A 17,254-nucleotide genomic window follows, 5' to 3' on the forward strand; every position below is an offset into this window, starting at 1 on the left:
CATACACAATGTAACAAGAGGTCAACAACTCCACAGAGAAACTTCTGTCGAATTATGTGGTTACGCTTCTTTTTTTTTTAAATAAAATCTTTCCGTTCTGAGGTGCAGCTAAAAAATATATTTTCTATAAATAATTTGTCACGGCCTCATTGTGGAAGATGTTATTTTCACAGTATGGTTCATGGCTGAAATCAAAGATCACATGGGCATCACCTGTTTTAATGCGTCGACCACAGAAAAGAATCAACAAAGTTCATGTTAAATGATGTCGTGACATTGTTTAAAGGTTCAGTGTGTAGGACTTAGTGACATCTAGTGGTGAAGTTGCATGTTGCAGCTGAATACCCCTCACCTCACCCTCCCCTTCCAAACATGAGAGAACCTGTGGAAGCCTTCAGTCGTCATAAAAACTGTGTTAGTTTGTCCAGTTTGTACTAATGTGAAAAAAAACCATGGCAGCCTCTGTAGAGAGAACCTGCTACCGATGTAAATATAAAGTATTTCAATATAAATGATCCATTCTAGGGTGAAGAAAACAACAATTTGTACAATTTAGATTACAAATAGATATTGAATTTCTGCCATAGATCCCTTTCACCTAAATCCTACACACTGAACCTTTAACAGTCGTCTGGTTGTGAACCTGAAAGTTTCCTGCTGACGCCGTCACTGTTTCCAACCAGGAAACAAACACACAAACAGCCTCCACGGAAAAACTACAACTTCTCCTCCTTCGCTTCTCATCATTTATACAAAGTGTAACTTTACAACCAGACTCCAGCTTCTTACACAAACCCTGTTACTTTACCAACACACTTCAATGGGATTTGATTCTTTCTGATACAAAATGTTGTGCTTGGCACTTCAGGTCTAAACAGATGTAAACTTATTGAGTCTATAGCTTCTTCACAACGTATTCATCATTCATTAAATTAAAAAGAAAAAGCATATAAGTTAAGACACGAGTGCTAAAAAGGTTACAGACAACCTACTTTCATTTAAAATAAAAATTGATAAAAAGATACTCAGGAAAGTTTCAGCAACATCTTTAAAAAAAAAAAAAAAGATTCATAAAATATTCTTGTTCCTGAATGTACAAATGGGCATCTGTTTTTTTTTTTCCTAATAAACCATGTCCCATCATATTTCTTTTTTCAATGTTCAGCTGATTCTTCTGGTTTCCAGTGATTAAGTACCAGTGACTGGCCTCTTCATACTGGTCACATGTGGGATCCTGAAGTCACACAAAGTCTCTTTTCACAGCTCACATCATTCTTTCCATGATTTTTTTTTCCAGTCTGTGGTTTGTGCTTAAAGGAAGATCACCTTCTCTTTGCCTGCTTCAAGAACCTCTTTGGGGAAAGGAGGTGGTGCTGGTGGAGGACCGTCGCTGCTGCTCTTCTTGTGTGTGCTGAACGACGGAGACGTCTTCACACTGTGGGCAGATCCTGGAGGTTTGAAGATGTCTGAAGGGAAAAGGAACACAGTTAATAAGAAGAGCTGCAGCAGGAGCCTGTGAAATTACAGCAACAATGTGTCTGAGAGGCAACGCGTTATATTCAATCAGCAAGGACATTATCACAGGAAACACCAGCATAGAATCTCAGCTTTCAAAAGAAAATAAAGAAACATGAGATTCATGAGAGAAAAGCCTGTGTGATCATTATATTGTGAAGCAGCTCGAGTTAAGACGAGTGTAACATGATGAGCTGTCTTTAAGAAAAGAATCATAATGCAAGACGACTCCTGCTTTTTGTTTGGCAAGAACCGAATCACCCAGGTTTCGTCAGATTCCCCACAAGGTGGAGCTGTTCAGTCGCTTTACAGAATACATCGAACCAGGTACAAGAGGAAACTAACAACCTGCACATGTAGACGTGTTGATGCTGCCACCTACAGGCAGGGAAAGTAAAAGCTGCTGCAGTTGTAATTTGTGAGCCACCTGCAGGAAGTGTGTGTTGTTGTTTGTTTGTTTGTGGAAGTCAAAAACACAAACAGCTAATAAAATCTTGGGTGATCAGCGAGTGTGCGTCTCTCTTTATGGTCTGTACCCGACTGGTAGATTCCCTGAGGGCTGGCGTTCCTCTGGGCTCTCATGCTGCCTCCTTCTTTCCCTGTCACTCGGATGGGCAGCACCTGGTTCACATCTATAGAGGCTGGAGATGTAGAAAGACAAGTTTTATTCATTTCCTGTTTTATTCATAATACTTTTTTTGGCACGGTTTCAAAATCGCATGTGATTATGTTACTGAAACAACAACCAAAATCTGAGCTAATAACTGGGCCACTACTCCACTGCTGATAAACGATGGCTGAGGCGTGAAGACTTTTCTCTAGTTTGCCTTTCACGTCTAAAGAAATTTGTTTGTCCTGTGTTACAAACATCAACACAACCACTTGCTTGCTGTTATTGTTTCTCATCTTATTGGGGTTTTGCCCGAAAAGTTCCAGAAAATGTCCGAAGCAACAGAGTCAGACAACTGCTTTCTTCCATAAAACCCAGATATAGGTGGACATCAGCAGCTCATGTGTCTTAAAAGTTCAGCTAAATGTTTGGCACAAAAAATGAGGAAATGAACTGGTTTCTGTGCTAATGAACAAATTAAATGGATAAATGGTAAAGACCAGGTTTTTCTGAAGAACATTAGAAATAAAAAGAAAATTCACAAATGCTAGAAGTAAACTTGATGCTTGTACTGAAACATAAAGACATAATGTTGACCTGCACTGTGTGTTCTCTGGTGAGACCCTTTGCTCTTGGAGCCCTTGTCCTTCCCCTTGGACAGAGCGGCCAGCTTGGTGGGGATCTGCTGCTGCATGGCCGGGGGTTTGAGCACCTGGTTGGTGGTGCTGATCAGGTGGAGGGGCAGCTCGGATTTGGCCGCATGGGGGTGGATGCTCTCTCTGCGCGGTGGAACCTTTGGAGGAACTTCCATGGGATTGGAGATGAGCAAGATGCTGGGCTTTGGAGTCAGGGTCCCACGCCCACCTCCGTTCAGGATGCTTCTGAATGAGGGGTAACTGTAGAGACTCTGATGTGAGAGAGAAAGAGGAAATGAATAAGTGAACATATCTCACCTTTGACTTCCACTTGTGAAGAGCATCTTCTGATTCTAGTGCTTCTTTCTCATCATGTCAAATGTTGACTTTTACACATTTTGTAAAAGTCAATACCTCATGTTCCTCATCAAAAGTGTCCACATTGTATCAAGGCTCAAATTACTTGTTATTAGATAATCAATCATTACTGTCATATAGACTTTGCTGACCGGCTGTTCTCTAACTAGATTATACATAGTGATGGAAATAAATGTTTAGTAAGCAAAGAAAATGAAAAGATAAACAACACAATAATATGGATAAATATCCAGAGAATCTGATTCCTTACTTGTGCCGGATCCTCATAGTGTCCTGAGTTTGGAAGCTGCAATAATTTGGACTTGAACTTCTCCTGCAGCTGCTCCAGACGCTCCCTCTCCTGCGTCAGACGCTCGCGCTCCTTTTCCACCGATTGCGTCGACTCCCTCAGCCTCTCCAGGTCCTGCTGGTAGTTCTCCCACTGCCTCTCCAGCTCGCCCTTCTCCCCGCTCAGCTTCTCCTCCAACTTGCTGCACTCCTCCTCCCTCTGCTGCAGCTGAGCCTCCAGAGCCTCCACCTGAATCCTCTGCCGCTCCTTGTCCTTCTCCCAACGCTGCTGCTCCTCTCGGTGCTGCGCCTGCAGCTTGTTCAGGTTGGCGAGTTCCTCCCTCTGCTTCTCCACGTTGCGCTGTTTCTCCCGCTCGAGCAGCACGTTGCTGTAATGGCGAGTGGGCTGCTGGGTGTTGGACAGAAAAGCACGCTGCAGCTCGAGCTGGCTGGTCTGCTGGGCTATGATTGCCTGAATATTGAATAAAAACAAAGCATAAGAAAACTTGTGATGTTCTTTTCATGAATGCAAACATTTAACTTCATAAAGCCAAGAGCAAAAAATCAAGACACTGCTGTTGTCTTAGCAGAGTGTTACCTGTAAGCTGTGGAGCATCTGTGCAAGCATTATGACCCTGTCACACACCTACAGAGAAAAGTAAGTGACACACATCAGTATGAGTACAGACGGAAAATAAGAAAATGATTAATTAAAGTATTAGAAGAGTTACCTCTGCCTGAGGGAAGTGACTGGAGGCTGGATTCAAGTCTGGCTCAGGGAGTATGTCGTCATCAGCCTTGAAGGAAATTAAAACAGGAAACGTAAATACTTCCTTTATTTTGATCACCAGATGGAGGCATGGTTGAGATCACTTACAGACTGTTCCACGCCTTCAGAGCAGAACACTTCCTGGAGCTGAGGATTGCTGCTGGTGCGACTGATGTACGAGACACTGTCCTCGCTGCTGCCAGGCCTCTCAGCCTCATCCCCACCTGAGGAGAGGGAAGCACACACATCGAGAGTCGATAAACTCAAATCACAACATCTGTGAATTTTCTTCATTTTTGGTGATGATTGTTTATACAATACTTTATAAATTACAGCTCTCTTATCTGGAACAAATTGAGTTAACCTTTTATTAGTCTGTCAAATAGTAATCGTGTATCACTTAGATCTGATTTCTTCATAGTTCATGCAAAACACTGTTTTGGATGTTACAGTGTTGACAAGCAAACGTTTGTAAGTTTAGCTGTGTGGTCTGTCCATTAATATTAATAAAAGAACATAATACAACGCACTGCTCATGGTGTCTGCATAGGAGTCGGCGTCGCCAGCTGCAAAGGTCTCGGCCCGCCTCAGCCTCCCTCCCTGCATCTCACTCTCGTCCACTGGAGGGTTTGGGTCTTTTATTCTTGAGCAGAGCAGGTTCTGCAGGTTTTCCACTGCAAGACAAAAGAAAAGGCTCCTTAATCTCTTCTTCTAAAGACGTCGTCAGTGCTCTGAGTCACGACTTGATGGAGGAGGAACAACAGACGTGAGAACATTTCACTTTTACTTCAGGTTTTCACGGCTTCTCAATGCAATAACACCTGATACTGAAAACTGCCTCATTGTTACAGCCATAGGAAACTAAACCAACTCAAGTAGATAGTACTGTCTCTGCCTTACCCTCATCAATGGCTCCTTTGAGGAGCATCTCCCCCTGCTGCAGGTCAGTAGCATCTCCTCGGAGCAGCAGGCCTTTGTGAGGCGTTTCCTGCTCCATCACACTCTCAAAGAGAGCAGCAAGGATCTGCTGCTTCCCTGCCAGACTCTGTATTATCTGCTCATCCCTCTCCCTCAGAGCATCTACACAGCAGCAGTGTGAAATAAACATTGTTCAAATAAATGTGATGGAAATACAGAAATAAAACAACATATGAAGGATATAAAACCCAAAAGTTATGAGTGCATTGTAAGTTTTTTTTCTCCTTTATGAGCCAACAATTAGATATGATCGGGTTTGTGACGACTGACCCAATCTAACATTTCTTCAATCAAACTTTAAAATCTTAAAAAAAACTTTAACATACATGAAAATACAGAACCATTCAGAATAACTCCATAATAATTCGTAAGTGAAAGGTTGTTTTCTTTTCTTCGTGTGATTTATTAAGGGTTCAATAATCTCACTGTCTTACCTTGAAAATGCTGCAGTTTAGCGATCAGCTCCCGATGCTGCTCCTCTTGTGGGTAACTGGACAACACAGACATTTGACTCAGTATTGTCTTCTATGAATACATGAATATATATATCTTTAAAATATATTTATAATAAAGACCTTGCCTTCACATGTTGGCCAAGATTAATCACATACATTCTCAGTTTGTGTAAAACCTTTTCAAAGACCAATTTGAAGAAGAAAATTTGATAAAACTGACATTTTGGCTTGAAATGAGTACAAATCAAAATCACATTTCGTTTTCAAAATAAAAAATATCCAGAATTATCTCATAAACTAACCGACAGTGAGGAGTTGTGAACTCAGGGGGATGAAGCTTTTGCTTTAAATGACCACAAGAGCCTTAGTGATGAGGTCAGAGGAATCTCAGCGATTTGAACAGGGTGTGATGCACTTATTTTATTCTTCTATTGTTAGATGTACTGCAACCATCAATCATTTACAAGAAAGAGTTTCGTTTCCCAATAAATCTCAGGCTGCTCTCCTCTGCCCAGAATCTCTCAGCTTACTGTTCCACAGCTTCACGTATGAGCGTCATCCAGCTGATGCGTTCATCTCTGGAGCGCGTGTGGATCTCGTACATCTCTGGCAGGCTGGAGGTGCAGGCACAGATCAGAAACATGGCTTTGTCCTCATGGGCCACTTCCCTGATGATCAGCCCTTGAAGGGAGATCACTGATGGTTTGTTGTCCTGCATGAGTCACAACGACAAAGAAAAGGTTAATATTGAAACAATCATCGTCATCCGCGATTAAAAGATTATCAACTCTGAACAATAAGTATTTATTTATAGAGCATCATGGTATGTCCGGGAGCTCAGACACATTATTAACAAGAATTACCACCTCACGATTGTTCGCATCCACCAACCAGTCAAGTTGCAGGAAATATGGTCACACACTGTCCCCTGGTGCTCCTCAGTTATGGTTTTAAATAATGACCAGAAAAGTGTTTTTGCAGAGAAATCAAACTTTCACATTTGTCTGTAAATGGCATAATTAGGACATTTATTCTTCAAGTTATGGTCCAAAACATGCTTTGTGAAGTCAGTGTGACCGTGATCTTTGACCACCAAAATCTAAATCAGCTTATCTCTGAGTCCAAGTGAACGTTTGTGCAAAACTGTGAAGAAATTCCCTCGTGACATTACTGAGATATTGTGTTTACAAGAATGGGACGTTTGGACAACCTGAATCCAGAACCCTTCTAAAAACTGTACAAGAGGGTGGGGGACTATAAATCAAATAAACATGTGTATTAACGTTTGATATTGCTTTTTAGATATTTAGATATGTTTTGACGGAGCTCACCACAGCAGCAAACAGAAGCTTCTGATCTTTCTCTTGTAAGAGGAGGAGCACGTCTGACAGCAGCACAGCGTGGATCTCTGCAGGGGAAGATTAGAGACGCTTATTATCCAAACAACACAACTGCTTAATGTTCTGACTCAAGCTGCTGAGAAAGATGAAACCGAGACATGTCTGACTTTTTATATTTTGTGCGACTGTTCATCTTTAGTAATGACTTAAAAATATGCTGCTACACAACTGGTTCTGTCAACCTTTCTGCTTTCACAAAGGCAATTTGGCCCATTGAACATTCTACTAAGCAAAAGGACACAAGTACACCCGTCAACCCTGTAACGCTGCAGTAAATCCACTGAGCTGTCAACCACTGGATGCATCCTCAAAGTTTCATCACAACACTAACTCATTACTGCAATTTAAAATGACACGTTAAAGAAGTTCTGACTGAAGATAATTAAAAAATAAATCTTCATGAGAAAGGAAATAAAGACAGTTTTCAGAACACTAACATATAGGAGAGATTTCATATTTAGGATTTTCAAAAAGTTAAAGCTTAAATATATCATTTGTGATTTGGCAGTAATCTAATTTACTGAACATAATTTCTCCAACTTTAAGCAAACTTTATTTTTTTCCTTGCAGTCCAGACAAAAGTAACAAAACCCTTGAAAAAGAAATAGTCATCAATTTAGCCACAATGACAAGAAACTCTCCACCAACCTTTCTGTCTGCCAGAGATCTTCCAGGTGATGGTGCCTTCGTGCAGCAGCGTCCTGCCTCCCTGGATCAGATCCTCTCTGCGGAACACTTTGCCGTCCTTCTGTCGACCCTGAGACTTTGCCTCCAGATGCTGGATGATGTCCCTCAGACGAGCAGCTTTCTCGTATTCACTCACCTGAGCGTCCACCTGGAAGATGGTGTCTTTGATTCGCACTAAACCTTGTACCAGAGACTTGTACTCTTCTGTGTCAGCTGCAAGGAGCATGAAATATATGTTATCAATCATGTGAGGGACCATTTCAACCAGAATTTGTGTTGCAGAAGAAGGTGGCCAATTGGATTGCAGTCATTTTCAATTTGTAAATGTCTGAATAACGACAAAGACTGTAACAAACAACCAAATGTAGACGAGGCACATATGTGATGAGTGGTGAGATTTTACCTTCACTGTTCTGTATGATTCTCTCCACCAGGACGGGATACTTTGTGATGCGTTGGGTCACCAATAGAAAACATTCAGGGATTCCCAACCTTCGCACTAGAGGAAGTTGACGTAATTTCTGTAAGAAAGAAATAAGAAAAGTATTGATGTGGCACTTCGGACTATTCTGCTCTTTTCTTTATTTGCTGTAAGCATCACAAACTAGTTTTGTAGGTGGATATTATCACGGTTGTTTGTCGACCCTCTTAAATATTACACTGATGCTCAGAACATGCAGAGTTTTGCCTCCCTGTGTCTTGAAGGGTAACACGGCCATGCTAAGAAACTAGATTCTTACCCTGATAAGAACCTGCAGCTTCTTGTTGTTTTGCAGCTGCTCTTTGTAATAGCTGAGGGCTTCTTTTTGATGGCCGCAGAAAACACTGTAACACTCCATCATCCCATCTCCCAGTTGATCTGAAAACTATCACAAAAACACATTAAATAGTCACAATATTGCACTGAAGTTTCTTCCAGTTACAGAAATATCATGAGATCCAGGGCCAGATTCAAAACACAAGATATCTGCCACGCTGCAGAACTTCACGTCATTTGAAGAGAGGCCGATTCATAGAGCTAATACCATATAATTAGAAGTCAGTTAAACTAACCAGTCAAGTTGTAGTTTACATCCTTGTTAATCCAGATTCAAATAATACAGTCAAGACCAGAACCGTTGCATTTGCTCTTTAATTGTCGACGAGAAAGTGACAAACAGACAATCTGAAAACATGAAGCTTCCAGACGCAGCCGTCACCAGCGAAGAGGAATAAAATCTGAATCCTCTCTTCACGTGCAGTTGTGAACATGAGGCTCCAACTCACAGCAGAGAGCTCTGCTGCCTCTGTGCATTCAGGATATTGACTACAGGGGGATAATGCTTCTCTAGGAATGTGATGCCTGTGACACAGCATCATTCCTGGGCTTATGGACCATACCCTCTCCTCTGGAGTCCCTTACAGAGCGTTTCAGACATACCCACCATTCCTATGAACATGAGCAGACTCAGTCAGCACATGCAAAATGAGTGACGAGGGTGGTGCGAGGTGGAGGAAAGAAAAGAGAGAGGTGTGCTAAGCAGGAAAAACAAGTGTGTATTATAAACACAATCATTTATACTAAATAAAGCCAAGATCTTTGATAATTGTTGAACCCTTTGTCAGACCTTTGTGCCCGTCACAATATTAACAATGTCAGAGCTGCACGTCGGATCTTTGCAACATCCTCTCTAACGTTGTTCATTGGGGAATTTCCTTAAACTTTAAAGTTACTCTGACCTACCTGTGAGATGAGGATGTCCCCCAGCTGTGTGATCTGGTAGCTGTTGGCGCTGCCTTCCTCCTGACTTTGACATTGGTGAGCTTTGAGGAAATTGAGGAAGTGCTGATGCATACTGAGGAGGGTGTCCACTCCGGGGAAGAGCCACTCAAGTCTGGCTTCATCGATCAGGTGGGACTGCCTCAGCTCGTGCATGTAGACGTAGAGGAGGATTTTTAAGTTGCGCACATGGTGCATCTCCGTCTGCATCAACTCTAGGGAATTGATAAAGAGGAAAACTAGTCTGTAAGAAGTCTGTGTCGAGGGCCTGACACTTGTGGGAACATGCATCTGGGTTACAGTGGCAACAACATTTGTAAACAAAGCAAAATCAAAGCTGGAATATACACAATCTTCTCAGGTGAACTTGTCACGTTAGACAGAACAAAATTGCTGTCGCCACTTATTATCATAGCTTTAGTGTTACCCATCAAACGGCCTGCGGACGTTTGGAAAGCATCCATCATCGCCATAATTACAGACACTGACTAACTGCTTAAATAGAACAATTACTGTGGACTCTGCAGTCAGTGAGTCAAGATTCATCGTTTCCAGTGGATTGACTCTCATGAGAAAGTTCTGTCTGAATGAACACACACTTTCTGAGAGGATACAAAGATCTAATTTCACTTTTGCATATGGGGTAAATATATTTTCCACTAAAATAAAATCTGTTGAGTAGTTTTGGGGAAATCTTGCTGACAAACGAACCAGCAGACCGGTGCAAATACAAACCCTCTTTGATAGAGGAAAATAAAATTCAGTTTATTGAAGCTGAGACTGAGCTGGTTCTGCCTACCATAGATGACATCCTGTCTATTAACAGCCTCTTTGTTCAGGGCCTTCAGGTAGTTCTGATCCACAGCCACACTCCAGGACTCCGCCTCCAGGTTCTGGGCATCGAACTCAAGATCACTTCGCAGCTGAGCATAATGGGAATCTGAGAACATGGACAGCCACAGTCACACGTATATCACCAAAACAGGGTTTGTGCTCCATGGTCTTCTTATGAAAATACAGGAAAGTTCAAGTCAACAAAAAGAAAATCTATTACAGCTGCTCTTAAAAGGGGAATTGAACCATTACACACATGTTATAACAATAATGACACTGCAGCATTACACACTCTAAACTGTAGATTTTAATCAGGTAAAACTTTGAGGAGCATTAGTTAGTGTCATAAACAAAGTGAACAAACATGCATCTTTGTACAATGTCACATAATAAGAGAGGATTAAACCTCACAAAAATAAAACACACGGCCAAATTCAAACTTCATTGAGCTGTTAAGTTAAATCCTGTTATTGTGACAAAAGCTACAAGGAGCTTTCAGCAGCTCCTCATCCGGACAGCTGACCTTCTGGGTTGATGGGTTCAGCAAAGGAGGAAGCCAGTGACAGCGAGTCCTCTGAGAGGAAGAGAGGCTTCACCCGGAGGCCGTCGACGTCCTCCATCTGCACTGGATCAGATCTAGTTGGTATGTGATGAGATAAGGTTCAGCAGGTAAATGAAAATGTGATGTCAGTGCCAAAACATTTGCTCACACAACCACAGTATGCTGTTGGCCTTCAGTATCATTGCTTCATTTAAGATTGGAGCTTCCATTAGACATGGATGACTGATGATGACTATCTCATGCCAAGTTTAAGGTTGTTTGTGTCTCCGTCACTAAAGATAAATAAGAATATCATTATTATTGTCATCGGCTCTGTTCTGGATCTTTATACATTTTTTAAGCCAAAACTCAGAATTGCCCTTTGCAGCAACTTTCTCAAGCAAGGTTCAATAAGTTATAAATAAAACTATAAATTAAGAAAAGCATGACATTTATAAATATCTAGTAGGGTTTTCACAAAAGAGCAAAAAGCAACATGATATCACAAGGAAAAATGTCGCATGACTCAGAATCAGATTGTGTACGACGCGTCTCTCAGGCCAAGAACGAACCTGGAAACAGTTTCATGTCCGAGGAAAAACTAAATCCAGACACTGTCGGTTGTAACGTTAATGTGACACATAATGTGAAGATGAAGGAAATAAAGTCTTAAAATACACGTTCACCAACCTGGCACTTGTGCTGTGAGAAGAGGAAGCAGGCTGAGGACTGGATTTTTTGGGGGTGACAGTCATGCCTGGACTAAGGAAGTTGGCGGCGTGGCCATCGGAGGCCGAGGCAGAGACACGTTCATCAGCGCTGAGAGAGAGAGAGAGAGAACAACAAAGAGTCTGTGAGTGACAAGAGGCAGGAACATAATCTTTTTAAGAGATGCTGAGATACAGACAGACATTTGTCCAAAACATGTAGACACCATGACAATCTGCAGCAAACAGCAACTTTTTTTTTTTTAATACAACCACAAATGTGTGAAGTTTATATAATTAAAAACACAATAAAGCAATTAATGAAGTGGCAGATGAAAAATGTGCAGTGTTGCACTGTTATGAATCAGATGAAGCTGCATTAGTGTGTAGAACATAAACTAAAATAACTTCAGGTCAATACACAGAAGATAACTCGGTGCGACAAGAGACTGAATTCTTTCAGAGAAAATGCAACAAACGTACCTTTATTATAAGTTGCCTAAAGCCCCACTTTGCTGACTCTTAAATCCTCAAACAGAGAGGCTACCTGCTGAAGAGTAGAGGACAATAAGTCAACATTATGTTGAGTAATGCTGAAGCCAAACAGAAAGCTGCTACTAAACTAAACTGTGGAGAGGGAACTGGTTTGTCAAAATGTGACAGCACAGCTCAGGTCAGACCAGCTCTCAGGCTGCAGAGCACAGGAGCCGCACTACGACAACAACTATGAACCACAATGTATTTTTTACAGTTACACAGTTTAATTAGCTCTTTGAGAAGAGGAAATGTTGATCCCTGAATATGCAAAAGATGTAACATGAGATGGATGTGGCGAAGCTCTCACAGACGCCATAATAACCCTTAGACTGACTAATCCTTTTAAATGTGGCTTTTAATTTGCAGTGATCCTTGTGTCTCTGTTCTTACACGGCTTTAAAAGCCAATCATCTCCTCCACTGTGTCTGAGAATGAGTCACCGTGTTTTGACTTGGTATCTTCCACCGTTTCCTCATGATCTGGAAAATCCTACTAAACCGGTCGATAAAAAACAAGAGGAACTTGACCGAAAATGACCGCCATTGATGCTTTTATCTGTCTGATTGAATTTGGGGCCAACTCCAACAGAGTCTGCCCCAGTTTGAGCACAGTGCTCCACACTGACCCTGCTCTCTGTGGAAGTGGCTGTGCACATGCTAATGGGCCCTTGAGGGTCTTGTGTACAGAGGCCTCCACTTGATTCAGCTGCAGCAGCAACGTTTGTGGCAAAACCAGACAGGAGGAGGAAAACAGAAATCCCCCTGAACAAATATACGTCAACAACGCAAAGCAGGAAATGTTGAAACCTACAAAGACATAGGAAATAATCCCAAATGGCTAAAAAGTGGACAAACTGCATTCAAATGATATTCACCCTTTTCAAAGCAGATTGCGTTTTACAATAAAAGCAGCAGTTGTTTAAAGACACGCCTAAAACACACATGACTGTTTGAGTAGAGAAAAGGTTGTGACACAAACTCCCACGGGAGCTGTGCCTCATGCCCCATGGCTCACCTGTGTGACACACAACCACACTGCTGCTGCAGAGCCGGAGCAGAAACATTCACATCAGTGTCTGCAGGATTTGTACCTTGAATTAACCAACGTACATTCTTTTTAAAACATCAATAAATAATGTGAATGCACCTGCCAACTTTTTATGGCTCTTGGAGGATCAGGGTTTATTATGCTTTTTCCTTTTAGGCTGCCAGATTAAATCAAATATTTATTTTAGGCGTCAGAGTCCGGTAAAGGCATCATTAAAGTAATAACAATTCCTGCAGAGGGAGACATGAAAGTCTGCACCAAATTCTATCACATCCAAGAGACGTTCACCAAGGTCGTGAAAGAATCGTTCTGTGAGAACCGTGAAGGTCTGAAACCAAATCTGGTGCCAATCCATCAGGATATTCCAGAGGAAAAGTGAAGACTTATATCAGCTGGTGGTCTTAAAGGGACGTGAGGGGATCAATGCAGTACATTTACAACTCCAATGTCACTCAGTACCTCTGCCAAGGTTCAAAAGTCACCTTACAGTCAATCAAGCTCCAACAAAGTGGACACACTCAAAGAAATCAGTCAAAACGAATATGTCTGTTTGTTTTCATCAAGATTAATGTATTATTCTCTTGGAAATCAGTAAAGAATAAAAACAAAAAAACTGCCATATCGCAATGTTAAAGAAAGGGATTTAAAAAAATCATGTCCAATCCTTCCAACGAGTTCTGCAGAAATCTATTTTTGTATAATTCTGCTGACAAACCTAAAAAACAAACAAACTGACAGGGGTGAAAACATAACCTCCTTGGTGGAGGACATGAATTAATTTATGTTGTTTAAAACTGTCCTCTTGTAAAAAACAAAGTTATTGAAGGATAATCACACAGTTTGTTTTAAAGTACTGCGCCAAAGAAATCACATATTTCCCATTACTCTCCTCGATTTCTGCATTTGGAGATAGAAATGGCAGAAACTTTATGCTTTATAAATAGAAAAAGTATAAAAACAATTTAAATATAAATCGTCTATGCTCATTTATATACAATATACACAAAAGTATTTATCTATATACATGAGAGTTTCTAAGTGTACCATATGTTACATTAAAGACGTACAAACCTCCTCAACATGTAAACAAACAGCAACTAAACACCTTCACATTACCATTTGCTCTGCACGTTTCCCCCGGGGGCTTGGTGTCATATTACTTTCTTTAAAGACTTGTTTCTAAGCTTCATGGTATGCTTTTAGCCATAGTGCGGCCGTATGGATCGGCCCCTTGTGAGTGGCAGCCACACCTCACATGATTCACGCTGGGTGGAAAGGGAAACACAGCAGCACGAAATACGGGTCATTCCCCTGAAGAGACAAAACAAGACCAGCAAGTCTGCCAAGTATCCTGCAGAGGACGGGACGATAGGGGACAACACGCACTAAATGCTGTGTTTGTGGAAAGAAGCTTCACCGACAACGACGCAGGGCCCTGATCACTTTTTAACTATTAACTGCCTGTGAGAGCTGAGGTGTTCCAGCATGACCAGGCAGAGTGAAAGGGCCCGAGCGTCCTCAACCAACCAGACCAACAACCGTGAAACTGTATCCATTAGCATGAGGAAGCTGTAAAAACAGACACAAAGAAACCAAAGTGATCCGTGTCGCTTGTTTCTGATTAACCCTGAGGACTGTAATCGTTTCACGTCATCGCAGAGGTATCGTTTATCAACTGTAGATAAAACTAAGCCTGAGATCGGTTCCTCATTACTGCAGCAGGTTTTACACTCTTTCTCTGCTGAGGTTTCACGCTCCAGCCCCGACACACATTCAGTTACTGATTTACTTCAAGGTGCGGGTTGTGCTTTTATCTGTTGCGCTGTAAACACATGACAATGCGGCCCTGTCAGTATCAACAGGAGAATCCAACCTTCACTAAATCCTCAATGGGAACTCAGAGTGAACCTGCTTTCAGTCACTAACTGACATCTCAGCTCCTCTCTCATACTTCAACTCACTTAACTCCCAGCTTCCTCTGCTCACACAGCATCTACACAACTTTGTTCAGTGACTTCACCTCATGGGACATTCCCTTCCACTTTACACTTCAACTGGCACTCATTTATCTAAAGACTTCCACTTCTGCCGACACTTCCAGCTCAACTCATCACTCACGCGCCATCGGCTTCGATTCCTTTCAGTGCTTGAACTCTAACCGATTCTTCAGCTTTAAATCAGAGCTCAAGTGAAAGTCAACTCAGCGCTTCAACTGACATTTCAACTTCTGCTGCCACTTTCACTTCAATCAGGGGCGGATTGTTAGAAAATGGGTCCCTGGGCACAGACAGGTTAAAGGGCCCCTCACCCCACCCATGTAGGACCCCCACACTTGGTGGTCTCCTCAATGTTTTCAGACAGGCACTGAACTCTGGACCTGAAAACATAAATGTCAGAAGGTCAATTCTGCTGATGTGCTGTAAACAACATGTGATTTCTGCATCACAACGTATAAATAATGGCCTGCCTCCCCGCACATGAATGTTTTTTTGTCTCTTTATGGTGATTTTTCATATCTCCGAGGTTGTTTGTTGCATCTCTAGTTGTTTTGTGTCTCTGTTGTTGTTTTTTCCTTCTCTGTGTAATTGTTTTTTTGGAGTTGTTTGACTTTCAAAGAAGAAATATAGACTTCAGATCCATCGTATAGAATATTTTGCTCCTCGGGACGTTTTAGCTGCAACTTTACAGCAGTGACCAAAGTAACGTCCGACGTCACTATTAAAAAGGCAATTTGAACCGTTAAGTTTTATTTACAATTCTTCATATATAACATCCCAACATTGTTTGCGTCATTTCATGTTTCGAAGCAGCTTTAGAGTTTCACAACACTTTAAAAATCACATTTAACCTCAACACACAATATCAGAAACAAAACACACTCATTTAAGTAGGTTTGACGACACTGGTTGTTTTCTAAAGTGAAGGTGAGAGTTTAACTGGTCTGGATCCATTCCCAGTGAAATCTAAGTCAAGTTTTATTTATGTTGCACGTATTTATGTTGCATTTTAACAACTCAATGTTGTTAAAATGCAACATAAATACGTCAAAAATAAAGATCATAAAACACTAGATAAAAACCTAGATAAGATAATTATATAAACATAATTACAGGGAATAAAACAAGCATATGTATAGGTACAATATAATAATGATTTAAAATAACAGTCAGGCAGGTTGCCAGTGAATCAATCCAAGAGGAGGCAGGTGCTGACAGAATGAAACCAACAGGTGACTGCGTGTTAGCTCGAAGCTACAAGAGGCTAACGTCGCGTTTACCGAGTTTCCACTGACGCTCGTGTGTTCGCACGCGGACGCGAAGCCGAAGCTGAGAGATGTTCGACAGAAACTACCTGAAACCGACCTGAGCTGCGGGTCAACAGGTGGAAGGAGGAGCTGCGCCATTACTTCCAATAAGTAAACAGCTGGTTTCTCTCTCTCTCTACAGTGAACAGGGCTGTGGGCTCTTCTCCATTAACGACACTGAAACCACCCAGTTAGTCCTGGTGACTTCCAGTAACTTCCAGTAAAGACAAGTTAAAAAAAACCCCAGTTAAAAGTCTCCTCTCACCTGGTGTTGACTTCAAAACCACAGACTGGGAATAAACAGCTGCAGCCCAGTGTTCAGGTGAAGAGAGGGGGCTGAGAGAGAGAGAGACACTGAGAGATAGACGAGAGAGAGAGAGAGAGACACTGAAAGAGAGACTAGAGAGAGAGAGAGAGAGAGAGACACTGAATGAGAGACTAGAGAGAGAGAGAGAGTGACGGAGGCTCCGCCACAGAGAGAGAGGGTATGAGTCAACCAATCACTGCAGCCTCCACTGGATGAGCCCGCCTACTTTCCTTCCCTCCCTCTCTCCCTCCCTCCCTCCCTCCTTCCCTCTCTCCCTCCTCCCTCCCTCCCTCTCTCCCTCCCTCCCCTCCTCCCTCTCTCCCTCCCTCCTCCCTCCCTCTCTCCCTCCCTCCCTCCGAGCATTGTGGGAATCACTTGGTTCAGTTCAGCACATCAGGAACAACACACTCTGTCCTCACAGGAGTTCAGACACCTGCATGAGGAGGCACCGACTGAAACCTTTGAATGAGAGAAACCTGTTTATATAGAGAGAGACATTTCTCATGAGCACTAAAGGGGACCAC

The 17,254-nt window shown here is 42.0% G+C and overlaps 1 protein-coding gene across 3 annotated transcripts; it reads right to left on the reverse strand.

The window, feature by feature from the left end:
• Positions 1-732: 732 nt before the first annotated feature.
• On the reverse strand, positions 733-16,968 carry arhgef18a (rho/rac guanine nucleotide exchange factor (GEF) 18a). Of its 3 annotated transcripts, XM_035170787.2 has the most exons (21): positions 16,689-16,968; positions 12,019-12,085; positions 11,519-11,647; positions 10,811-10,923; positions 10,253-10,393; positions 9,418-9,668; positions 8,435-8,560; positions 8,098-8,215; positions 7,656-7,907; positions 6,939-7,015; positions 6,138-6,319; positions 5,587-5,642; positions 5,075-5,254; positions 4,705-4,848; positions 4,283-4,398; positions 4,137-4,202; positions 4,004-4,051; positions 3,389-3,877; positions 2,723-3,032; positions 2,052-2,156; positions 733-1,466 (listed from the first exon to the last, which is right to left on the reverse strand). In XM_035170787.2, the coding sequence occupies exons 3-21, from the start codon at positions 11,581-11,583 to the stop codon at positions 1,312-1,314; spliced, it is 2,994 nt and encodes a 997-aa protein (XP_035026678.1). In that variant the 5' UTR covers positions 11,584-11,647; positions 12,019-12,085; positions 16,689-16,968; the 3' UTR covers positions 733-1,311. The 3 variants fall into 3 exon arrangements, with proteins under 3 accessions (XP_035026678.1, XP_035026680.1, XP_035026677.1); XM_035170789.2 differs by lacking the exon at positions 12,019-12,085; XM_035170786.2 differs by lacking the exons at positions 12,019-12,085; positions 16,689-16,968 and adding an exon at positions 16,482-16,682.
• Between the last annotated feature and the right edge of the window lie 286 nt (positions 16,969-17,254).

The sequence above is a fragment of the Hippoglossus stenolepis genome, chromosome 11, assembly GCF_022539355.2.
Source record: "Hippoglossus stenolepis isolate QCI-W04-F060 chromosome 11, HSTE1.2, whole genome shotgun sequence".
Lineage (NCBI taxonomy): Eukaryota > Metazoa > Chordata > Actinopteri > Pleuronectiformes > Pleuronectidae > Hippoglossus > Hippoglossus stenolepis.

Bases quoted from the DNA above. Each gene is read 5' to 3' on its own strand.
- arhgef18a (XM_035170786.2), bottom strand. From the start codon at position 16,522: ATGGCGCAGCTCCTCCTTCCACCTGTTGACCCGCAGCTCAG. The intron at 7,908-8,097 runs GTAAAATCTCAC...TGCTCCTTGCAG, and splicing joins AATCATACAGAACAGTGAAG to CTGACACAGAAGAGTACAAG. The intron at 2,157-2,722 runs GTCAACATTATG...CTACATCTCCAG, and splicing joins CCAGAGAACACACAGTGCAG to CCTCTATAGATGTGAACCAG.